Source organism: Pleurodeles waltl, chromosome 7 (genome assembly GCF_031143425.1).
Source record: "Pleurodeles waltl isolate 20211129_DDA chromosome 7, aPleWal1.hap1.20221129, whole genome shotgun sequence".
In the NCBI taxonomy this organism is placed as follows: domain Eukaryota; kingdom Metazoa; phylum Chordata; class Amphibia; order Caudata; family Salamandridae; genus Pleurodeles; species Pleurodeles waltl.
Genome location: NC_090446.1, coordinates 335,406,073 through 335,418,349, shown reverse-complemented (window position 1 = coordinate 335,418,349; position 12,277 = coordinate 335,406,073). Strand labels below are relative to the sequence as shown.

Sequence of the window (12,277 nt, the reverse complement as noted above, 5' to 3'; positions counted from 1 at the left end):
CTGGACTGCCGTGAAGGGAAGCAGCTAGCATCATACCTGAAAGAAAAATAAGAGTCCGGGGCACAGTAAGAACGCAGGGGCTCCGATGCGCGTGTCCCTCTGGGAACACAACACTGAGGCATAGTCAACAACGACTCACTGTGTCTAGTCTATTCAAGCACTTGCTTTCAATTATAAAGCAGTATTTACCTGTGGCTGATTCATACAAAATGTTGCGCGCAAAATGCTCTGCATTTTCACAGGACCAAAGAAACCTTGTGAATTTCTGTATACATTCAAAAAGGGAGTCTGAAACGTGAGATGCCGGTTATGCCTGCAGGAACTGAGAGCTTCCCCTAAACAAAAGAGCAAGTTGTAGCATGTAGGGACAAAACATCTTACACCCACGCCTTCAACTGTAACACAAACTGCTCGCAGCAGGAACCAGGGAAGGGCGGCGGGCGTGTACAGATAGCAGTGGGAGGATGTGGAAAGGAGAAATCACTAAGGCCCAGGCTACGAGGGGCACATTGCTGGTGGGATGCGAACACCCTATGCGGCATTTACATTGCAATGCAGTAACACTGAGCATGTACCATGCAATTTAACACCTGCGTCTAGAGGTGGTAAATGTATCCTCGGCCTGAGTGTTGTAGGGTAGCGGGGGTGGTGGAGGGAGGAGGGTGAGGGTGTGGGGAGAAAGATGAACGGGGGGAGAGGCTTGGCTGATGCTGTAGCTAGAGCCTCATGCATTTTTTGTCTGGGCAGAATTACTTCCCAGTATAATCAGCTCAAATGTTTAAACACCCAGGAAAACGAGTTTGGGAGCACCTGCCACACAGACTACGGTGTATTACGTCTCCTGTCCAGCATTCGGTTTTGACATATTCCGGGTGCCCCCTTGAGTCTGGCAAACTCTAATAAGAGCCTGGTGCTGCTATTTCTCATGCCATATTGGCTCGGAATGTACTGTGACAGTACAAAACTCTAATATTGTGCCTGGAATGGTAGCGAGTTGGGAATCTATTTAATTTTATGGGTTAGTCTAATTGAGCACTAAAGCAAGCTTGCAAAGAAGGAACAATAAGAAAACAAAATGCACATGAAATATTCTCCTTATACAGAGAATTATGGGCATTCTATATTCTACCATAAAATGTCTGGAACTTAACCACACTTTTGATCAGAAACATTAATTTTTTTTTTTTTTTTTTTTTTAAATTTATTTATTTATGCAATTTTTACAATACAACACTAGTAACCGCCCTGTGAGCTGTACATTAAGTGGAGGGGATACAGTAGTGCTGAAAAATCTTGCAAGAAACCGCCAGAGGCAAAATACAATGGTAAAAAATCTTAACAAATCCAGCTTAACAGAGACCAGCAGCCTCCCAGTCATCCAGAAACACAGTCACAAGAAGCACACCACAAGAATGAAGTCCGCGAACAGTCACTAGGGCACAAACACAACCAACACAACCCAACCCAACCAACAAAGTAAGGGCGGCAGAGCAAGCACGAACAGCAGGGTCCACTATCAGGCGTATCATACATGGCGCACAGTATATCCCAACCAAGCCAAGCTATGTCAGAATGTAGTGTGAAATAGGAAGCATCATCGCGCTTCATTCAAGCCTGAGAGTCCAAAAAAGCTCAGGGAGGTGCCCAGATATCCCTAGGACGAAAATTCACAGGGGCCAACTCCCAGAAGATTGCCAACTGTTCCTGACAGAACGCAGCATCACGCAGCCAGTCAGCTCTACGCGGCGCCCTGCCCCACCCCCAGCACATCGCCACCCTTCTCTTTGCCAAAAGAAGCAGTATGCCCACCAGACGCCTCCATGCCGATGGCGCCCCGTCCAGCAACCCAAGTAGCACCATCACAGGGGAGAAAGGCACAACCAAGCCCGTCATTCCAGCAATATCAGGCATCCCATCCCCCCAAAAGGCACGCACGCAGCACAGTTCCATGCAAGATGTAAAAAATCTGCGTCCAGAGCATGACAGCGTTCACAGCGTGCATCAACCTGCAAACCCATAGCACATAAGCTGCGAGGGGTGTAATATAACCGATGCAGAAATTTAAAGTGGATGAGACGCAGCCTATAGTTGGGCGACAGCATTCGCATATGCGCACAACAGCTCCTCCACATTTCCTCGGTAATCACCTCCCCCACATCCAGCTCCCATTTAGCCTTAGCAGTCACCGCCACTGCCCCCGCTGCTCCTGCATGCACCCATCCAATCGAGTAATAAGCCTCCGAGAAGACTGCACCCGCCACAACAGCTCCAGTGTTCGACAAGTCTCAGGCACGGCCGGGAGACCAGGATACCACGCACGAAGCATCGCGTAAACCCGCAGTAAATATAGCCTATGCAACGGGTTGTCAGCACCCGCCCGCAAAGCCTCCTCCGGTGCCAGCAAACAGTCATTCACGAACCAAGCTCCCAGTGATGACAGCTCAGATGCCTCAAGGAATTCACGCAGGCGAGCGTCGCGAGACATCTGCTCATCCACCACATCCAACACCGGCACTGCTGGGGCAAAAAGCAATACCGTCCCAGATCTACACCCCAAAGCTGCCCAGGCCCTGGAAGTACACGCCACAGAATCTATCCCTCTCGCACGGGTCCGAGACAAACATCCGAGAACTCTTGGCAGTCGATCCGGCCAGACAAATCACTCTCAGGAGCAACGTGGGGCAAATACCTTATAGGATGAATCCAGAAATACGCAAAGTGGGCCTGTGCGCAATAATAATAAAGCTCCAGATCTGGGGCAGCAAGGCCCCCCATCTCGAACGGCAGCGTCAGCTTCTCCCACGCAATCCTAGGCTGCCCGCCCACCCACACCAGTCGCACCAAATCGGATCTAAGCCTCTGAAGAAAATTTACAGTAAGCATCAGCGGCAGGTTAACAAAGAGATATAAGAACTTTGGCAAAACAACCATTTTAGCGATGCCAATGCGCCCAATGAGCGAAAGCGGTAGCGTGCGCCACACCTCCAGTCTATCTTCCAGCCAGGACATCAATCTACCATAATTGGCAAGCCACAAAGTTTCTACATCATAGCTAAGCCACACTCCCAAATAATGGACCGGACCCTCCGCCCACTCAATCGGAAACCGCGACGAGCAGCGAGCTTAGACCAGTTCATCATGATGCCTGAGAAGCCGCCAAATCAAACGACCTCAGTCAACAGAACATCCATATTCTCACCCGGCTCCCTTACATATAACGCAATATCATCCACATACAGCGAGATTAAAATCGGCCGCTGCCGAAACTGCAACCCCTATGGTTGTGATGCTGCCGCAGATAAGCCGTTAACGGTTCCATGGCAAAAAGGAGTGGGGACAAAGGGCATCCCTGATGAGTCCCCTGGGCCACAGGGAAGAGCTCCGAAATATAACCATTCAGCCTCACCCGCGCAACGGGCCCGAATACAGCAAGCGGATCAATTTAATAAATCGGGCACTCATGCCCACCCTGCCCAAGAGCGCGAACAAATATGGCCAGGCCAAAGAATCAAACGCCTTAGTCGCGTCCAAAAACACAGCAAGCGCCTCGTCATCTGCCGAAAGACCGCCCAACACCGCGTAAAAGGTATGAAGATTATGCATCGTCGACCGCTCCGGTACGAAGCCCGACTGGTCCGGAAGCACTATGCACGACATCAGGGGCTGCAAATGCAGCGGCAACAACTTAGCGAGTATTTTATTGTCCACGTTAATCATGGACAGTGGACGGTACGAATCACAACTGTACGGGTCCTTGCCCGGTTTAAGGATCGTAACAATCAGCGCTTCCCTCAAGGACGCAGGGAGGGATCCTGTCTCCAGAGCCTCAGCATAAACCTCCAGCAAATAAGGAGCTAGAATATCAGCATACTCCTTATAAAAGGCAGGAGTTAACCCGTCCAACCCCAGGGCCTTCTCGCCAGGCAGCCCACTGATAACTGCCTTGACCTCCTCCACTGAAAAAGGCCCATCAAAATAGGCCCTATGAGCCTCCGCAAACCAAAGCAAACTAATCTCCGAGAAGTAAGCCTGCGCCGCATCAAGGTTATGCTCAGAGGGAGCAGAATATAGATCCTCAAAATATTGTGCAAAAACCTGCATTACACCTTCCGTTCCCAATACTCTCTCGCCTCCCTGCCCATCGATTCCAGTCACGTACCCACTCACCCAAGGCTTGCGCAGCAGACACGCCAGTGTCCGGCCCGCCCTGTCCCCCTCTCTATAACGCCGGGCCCTGGCATATTTACCCAGAAAACAAACTTCCCGCTGAGCGGCTTCCTCATATCTAGAAATCGCCTCTCGCAGGGCTGCCACCATCTCGCTCGCCCAATTCGCCACCAATTGCGCCTCCAGCTCCGATATACGGCTCTCTAGCTCAACCAATTCTCTCCACAATGCACGAAGCACCCCATGCTGCTTGGCCAGACACTCTCCCCGAATGACCACTTTAAAGGCCTCCCAGAGCGTTCCCGCCGAATCTACCGACCCACGATTCTCAGCAAAGAAATTCACAATGGCCTCTCGAATCTCTTCTCAAAATACCTCATCTCGAAGTGCTCCGAGAGGGTCAGAGCCAGATGGTCCACCTACTGCGTCCACAACTCCACATCTCGAGTGCCCAGCCATTGATCCAAGCGCAACCAGCTGCTAAGAACATAATTAACACACGTTCCCTCTCTCTTATCCCCATGCTTCACCCTCCATAAATCAACCAGGGCACCATCACACATGACAGTCTTTATCGCAGCAGCGGAATGCCGGGGCCTAGACGCACTCTCCCAATCACGCTCAGGATCCAGAACAACATTGAAGTCTCCTCCCCAGATCACAGTCCCATGTCCCAGCGAGTCAATCAGGCGCCATACCTCACAGAAAAACCCAGGGTCATCAACATTCGGGCCATACACTGGCACCAACTGACAAGGCCGATCCAACAGGGTGCCATTCAACAACACATAACGCCCCTCTGGGTCCACTATCGCACGATGAGTGCGCCACTGCAGCCCCTTACGAATCAGAATCGCCACTCCTCTAGCGTAGCGCGAAAAACCAGCTCATGGCATTCACCAATCCACCCAGCTAGCAACCGATACGTCATGGAGCCATCCAAGTGCGTCTCCTGGAGCATACATATATCAATATGGTGACGCTGAAGATAAGCAGACATGAGTCGCACTTTGCGCTGATCATTCAAGCCACGCACATTCCATGTGAGACAGTTAACTGTCGCCATCAGTCCTTGCCATAAACCAGCAACCACTCTCTCTGCCCCACCAGCATGCCACTCGCCGCCGCCTGCCAAACCCCCTCAATCCAGGGAGACAAGAACCATATCTCCACTCAACAGTGAAGCACCCAACCGAAGCACTCACCCCCCCCCCCCACCCACACCCCAACTGGGTCAAAGCAAAGACATCTCCACCCAACACCCAAAAAGAACATACAGGGGCCCACAACATAGTTAAGGGACTCATCCAAGGGTCTTGAGCTAGCCATCCAGACCGTCCGCAAGCAGACAGACCGGAAAGGACAAAGGGCAGAAACGAACAAACAAAGAAGCAGACATAGCAGCTTCACAAAAGTATCATAAGTCCAATACGCCAAGCACTCCAAGCAGGAGCCAAGTTCCAGCAGCGCCGCAGCGCAGAGGCAGTCAATCAGTATCACTGAGGGCTGACCGCTCCGGGCCAGCAGCTTCAGCCCCATCGGTCACAGAGCGCTGTGGTAGCGTTTTAACAAATTTGGCCGCCAGTTTCGGGTCCGTGAAGAAATGCAGCGTGCCACCATGCTCTATCCTAAGCTTCACCGGGTATATGAGCGAAAAGCGCGCCGCCGTCAAACTCAAGGAGCGCTTCACTGGCAAAAAGGCCTTACGCGCCGCCTGCACAGTCGGAGTATAATCAGGGAAAAAAGATAACTCTGTGTTACCATATAGCACTGGGCGGCGCTCCCGGGCCAGTCACAGCACATTGTCATGGTGGCAATAGTTAAGGAGGCGGAAAATAACAGGACACGGCGGGGTACCAGGGGAAGGCCGAGGGCCCAGCGATCGATGAGCCCTCTCCACCACCAGCATGCGAGAGAGCTCGCCAGGGAACAATTCCGCAAGCAACTTCTCCATAAAGTCCTCCATTCTGCCCATGTCTGTAGTCTCAAGAAGACCAAGCATTCTGACATTGGAACGTGCTTCCAAATCCTCATTCTTATTCCTGATCACCTCCAAAAGCCGCTCCATCTGTAACAGACGTTCTCTCCCGCCCTGGCCTTCCAACTCCGAAGAGCGCGACTCAAGTTGCTCAAAACGGGCATCATGCTCATCCACCCGGGCCTGGATGCGATCCATCTGTTCTGTCAAATGATCCAGCTTGGCGTCAATGCTCGCCAAGCTGCTCTTGAGATCTAAAAACATGGACCAAACCGAAGTATCCGAGGCCCCCTCCTCCATCTGTACCTCTCCAGATAATGGCCCAGGGGTGCCTCCCTTCCGCCTACCACCATCAAAAGAGAGCTTCACCAGTCGCTGCTCCGCCTTGCCCATATTGTACAGCACCAGGGAGCCAGCTACCAGCAGACCTTCAAGTACCAAGGGCACGACACTCCAAACAAAATGCCAGGTGAGTTCCAGAGGCCCACAATACACTTAATAGGCTCCACTAAGGTGTCAATGGCCATCCAGAGTGTCCATCACGCCTCCATCTCTATCAGCAGAGCTACAGCTGCTTCCGTCTGCGCAGCCAGCAAAGGTCCCACTCCAGTGCAGTGGCAGAAGGCCTCAGAGAAATCCCAAACAGGCCAATGCTGCACCAGAAGCCACAAGCGGCTCCCCCCAGCCCGAATCATCAGGCGATCAAGGCACCAGGGCCTTCCGGCGAAGCCCAGGGCCAGGCAGTCCAAGACGGGCCAACCAGTGTGTGGGACCAGCCTCTAGCCCAACCGATCAGCACCCCAGCAGGGAATTACAGGGGGCCCCTCGCACCCCAATGCGAGCACGAAACTAGGGGCCACCACTAAACAAGCACAGCAAGGCAGCCTCCCTCGGCACCTAAAAGGGAGGCACACTCAGCCGCCCAGATCACACAGCCAACCCCCAAGGGCCACGCAACCCAAGCCAGGAGCCAGCCAAGCAGGTCCACGAAGGGGGGGGGGCCGCAAACGACTGCCGAATGGTCCCCCCCCAGGCACCACTCACCGCTCGTCTCGTTCCCGTGGGGCCCCCAGATCTCCCCGCCGGCCACCACCAAAGCTGCAGTGCGCGGCAACCGCTTCAACCCAGGCCGACTCGCTCGCCCAGGCCCCGCGGCCACGCAGCCGCCACCGCCAAGCCCGATTTCCCTCGGGGGGTCCGCGGCCCAATGCGACTGCCGAGGCACCCCCCCAGGAAACGCCCTCCACTTGCCCCGCTCCAGCGGAGCGCAAATGCCCCTTCAGCCGGGCAGGCCTCCCACCACAGGCTCGCCCCAGGTCGGGGCCGCTCCGCGTCACTCCACCGCGGGAGCACCCGCAAGGGAAAAACAACAGCCGGCGGCGGCACCACAGCAAACTGGAGTGCTCCCAACACAGGGGGCCCCCCCAGCACCGCCACGTCCGGAGAAATACACGTTAAATGCCCCAAGTCTGGCAGAGCCTCACGAGGTGACAGCCATCTTGCCGGCAGGCTAGCTCCGCCCCATTAATTTCTTGAATTGATACGATATCCCAGTCTTAGAGTTTGAAACAGCCTCATTTTTTGCCTCAACATTCAATGAAGCAACTTAAAAGTACATTAACAATTAGCCACAGCCAGTGAGGAAGCAATGGTCACTTCACAAAATCTTGCCAAGACAGTTGCAACAACGGAGGAAAGAGCGAACAAAGAGGAGGAAAAGAAGAAAAACAAAATCAGGCCAAGCACACCACACCAACAACCATCAGAATAAACATTGCGAGCTTGAGCGTAAATGGGACATCAATCACCAAACAAAGGCCTGCTCAGTCAACCTAAACCATCTCAAGAAAACACCAACTTTATTCAAACCTTCATAACTGGCAACAGTTCTTCTCCATCTACTACTAGATTTGATATGACATCCCTGTGTCACCCCCAAACCTTCTCCATTTTTTCAAATAGACGAAGACACACCTGTTTAAAGAACTCTACATCAGCCTACCCCTTTAATTACTCACTGCCTTTCGGATAGGTTCATGATATAAAAAATAACACACACATACATAGATAAAATCAAATATGAGATGGCCAAGTCCAGAGACATTTAACAATCTAAATAAGCAATTACATCAGATGGTTTATGAAGATGCAGAGAGTTGGAGTCTGAAATTGAAGAGACGAGGCACTAGTTGTACCAAAAGACTTGAGGAGTATTTTAAGGCTTTAAACCCTGTCCTAAATGACAGGGTCCTTCAAAAAGTTTTGATAAAGGAAGATTTCTGAATTCAAAGGGAAACATAGCCTGGTTTTATTGGACAACCTTTGTGACTGCAGTCAATTATGCATACTGCAATACTTTGAAAGTGAGTTGGCTGGGACTTTTCGAACCACGTTTTACTTTGAAAAATACAATGAGCTTTGCAAATCTTGAACTGTTTGCTAAATGCAGCTTTAAGACTTTTAGAAGGACTTTTACTAAGTGGGCACAGATGTTGGCTGTATTCCCACCCTCCCTCTTTGCCAAAAATACTGAGTTCATACTGCCTAGTCAAATCTCCCAATTCATAAAATGTTTTTTTAAGGAATGGATAAAGTTAACAACTAGCCTAACATCTGCAACTACATCTATGGTACACATTGCATCTGACTTTTAAATCAGCAGCTGAAATTGTGAGGTATAACATTTTCATGCAAAGTTATGCCGCATCAGTCTTAAATTTATCATGATTGTCTTTAATGACCCTGATTTTAGCAAGCAGGCTCTCATATGCTAAGTTATCTCAAACTCCAGGGATTGCTTATTGTTGACTGAACACAATCAAATTGTCACCATTTATGTGAAAAAGAATGCAGCCCATAAGTGGCATTAGGCATGACCTGTGGTAGTTCAAAGGCATTACATAACACAAATTTAAATGAGAATCCTTTGGGACCCTAATTAATAATAATTATTAATGTAAAATAAGCAGATACGAAGACATCTTTAAACCTGTTGCACAAAATGGCTGCGAACGAAAGGTAAAACTGACCCTTTGTTGCCGACAAGCATCCAACAATGTCAAATAGCGAGGACCATCTACCAAATTAATAACCGGCCCTGTCCCTTTGCCTGGGCAAAACTTTGCCTGTAACGGGAATGGGAATGCTTTTGGACTGACGACGGCTTCAATTCGTCACACATTTCCCGTTCAAGCTTTTTTGCCGGAAAGAGTAGTTCGGAAATAAGCCAAAAACATCTGGGATCTGTTAAAAGGAGTTCTGACACATGATTACAATCAGACAATCAGCTAGTGGTGTTTGGCATTTATTTTAAATATTTTGATGTAGATATGTTGGGTGGCAATTGTGAATGGTGACCACAGTAAATCAAAGTGAAGAGAAGGATTAGAGACATCTGCTTTAAGGCCTCCTCTACTTCGACACCATCTATTTCAGTATGTTGGTCCTACTGGGACCTACTTAGCTGCTACAAGTATAACTTGTCTAAAAGCTTAATTATTGTTTTTGAAAACAACAGCCAATGACTGGGAATGGCAGCTGTTACTGGTCAACAAAGTTTGGTTAAATAACTCTAGAAATACCAAATACATTTTGTAATGTATTAAGCAGTAAACATTCTTTACCTAAACAAGTCTACTTTAGGGTTATAGAGGAGTTCATTTTTGTTGTATTTTTTTCAATAAAAAGGGGAGTTGAGGTTACACATTAGATCAAATAACCCTCTATTCTTTGGATGCAGGATTCACTTAATGTTATCTTTCCTTAAAATAATGAGTACCTGTGGTGTTTTACTTCTTTTTTTGGCTTTATTAATTTAAGAATATTAAGTAATGCCTATGAAAAGGAAGTACTGCTGGGCTCTTGCTGTCTCGTAGATCATCTCCTTCACAAGATTAGAGAAGAACAATGAAGAGGCCCATTGCAAGCTAAAATCACACCAACGTTCTGAACCCTCAGCTGTAGGTATGCAAGAAAACAATGCATCAGCAGAGTAAATACCTCAAATTGTCTCTCATCTAACAAAAAACGATTTCGTCCTTGGTTACAAAACCTAAATGAAACACAACTGGGACAATGTAATCATTATCAAAATGAGACTGTTTTGTAGAATAGATGCCACGATTTCTTCCAAAAATGTTTAATGCTATTTGACACAAAAAGGATAATGTAAAGGCAGACAAATCCCACAGTGTTCCAGAAGCATTAACCCTTATGCACTCAATGTGCAAGCAGATGGTGAAAAACACTGATGCTCTGAACACCTGATACTTTGTTAATTCCCTTTTTAGAAAAACATTTCTTCCACTCTGTAATCAAGTCTGTCAGAAGAGGTTGTGGTGAAAAACATTCATGCTCCGAAATGATAACACCTGATACTTTGTTAATTCCCCTTTTAGATATAAATAATTCCACTCTGTGATCAAGCCTGTCAGAAGAGGTGAATCTTTTTGTGGTACATTCAAAACCCAAGTATCAACGCCTTCTTCCTTGCCTTACCTAGCATTACACTATACATTTAGCTCTCTAAAAAGCTGATATCTTTAGAATAAGAAGCATAAGACACATTTACCAAAACATTTACCGAATCCCTAAAATTAGACAGTGATATTGACTATGATTTACAGCTGCAATACAGGTTCCTTGAACAAAAATTTACAGAATCTAAGTACTTGCATCTCAAGAGCCATAACCATATTAAGGAAGAAGCACAACAGAAGTCAGTTAATTTAAGACTTCAGTTGTCCCCCTATATCACATTCATAGAAGACGTTTGTTGTGGGTTTTTGTATGGGATACTTGTGTTTCAAAAAGCTTCTTATACAGTTCTATTCACAACCATGTTCTGTCAGAATTTCTTATGTGAGTCATCTGAGCAGATACAGTTAAGAAAGAGACAACCATAGGAGCCTCTTATCTATGTTAAGCCAAACATAGGTAGATGGAGGAGCAGAGGCCTAAAAGACCGATACAATAGTTATTTTACTGTTTCTAAACATATTACTCATGCAGGCTGGCCTAATATAGCCCAAAAGACAAAAACTTTAACAATGGAGCTCTTTAAAGCATACCTTTCCATGGAGAGAGATAAAGGTGGCAAGTGCAACATTACCCGCAGCTCCTAATTACGGAACCAACATTTTGATGCTCACCTGTGTAGAGTCGAAAACACTTGCCCGATCGGTTGCGACCTCCACGTCCTGCCCTCTGACAGGCCGAAGCCTGAGACACTGGCACCAGCACTAAGGACTCAATGGCTGTTTTAGGATTGTATGCCCTTAATTTCACAAAGCCACAGTCAATAACAAACACAATCCCGTTGATGGTGATGGATGTTTCAGCTATATTAGTAGCCACTATCACCTGAAGGAAAGAGCAAAAGGAGAGGAAGAAAGCTAGTTGTCATTGTCATTACTGGATAGATACAAATAATTTGAGAATTATTTAACGGAAAAATGTTTCTTTGAAAACATATTACACATTACATCTTTATTAAGTAAAATTTGGGCCCAAACCTGATCTAGTCTTTAAAGTTTCTATGTGGAAAAAGAGAAATAAATAAAAGCCTATTAGTCGCAACACCAAAGAAAAGCCAAAACATGGGATGAGGTAAGGGCCTCCTCATCACTTGGGATGAAGCAAATGAGACAGACACGACTTTCCTCAGCCCACCACAGTAGATTATGACAGCCTCCGAAATATGCGAGTCAATAAGAATCGGAGGAACTGTCTTGAAGTGCATTAGCTTAAAATCTAAGCTTTGTTTCGTATGGAGAGCCCTAGGTACCGCCATCTTACTCTTAATATTCAACCTACAAAGGTGCACATTGGATTAAATAATTGAACGACGCAATCTGGAATTTTAAATACACACAGACTGTTACCTAGATTCATATGTAACAACAATATTGTCCAATTTGGAAGGTCTCAGTCTTGGAAACAACACCTATAAAGCAAGCATTGTGGCTCGCTGAGTTGAAATTTCGCTGCTGAAACAAGCTTTGGGCTCTACGTGATGAGATAAACAAAAAGAGAAGATTCAGTCATCCATCCTTCCAAAGTGTGTTAATGGAGTGCCATTAAACCGGACAACAGTAACAACCTTTCATATACAGTGTGTAGGTACAACTGAAA

General features: G+C 47.7%; 1 protein-coding gene across 2 annotated transcripts in view; it reads right to left on the bottom strand.

The window, feature by feature from the left end:
• Window positions 1–12,277, bottom strand: part of DHX35 (DEAH-box helicase 35) — a 494,424-nt gene that overhangs the window by 157,908 nt on the left and 324,239 nt on the right. For both annotated transcript variants that reach the window (XM_069243783.1, XM_069243784.1), the window contains exon 12: window positions 11,296–11,506. In XM_069243783.1, the coding sequence (XP_069099884.1) occupies window positions 11,296–11,506 (211 nt within the window). The remainder of the gene's footprint in view (window positions 1–11,295; window positions 11,507–12,277) is intronic.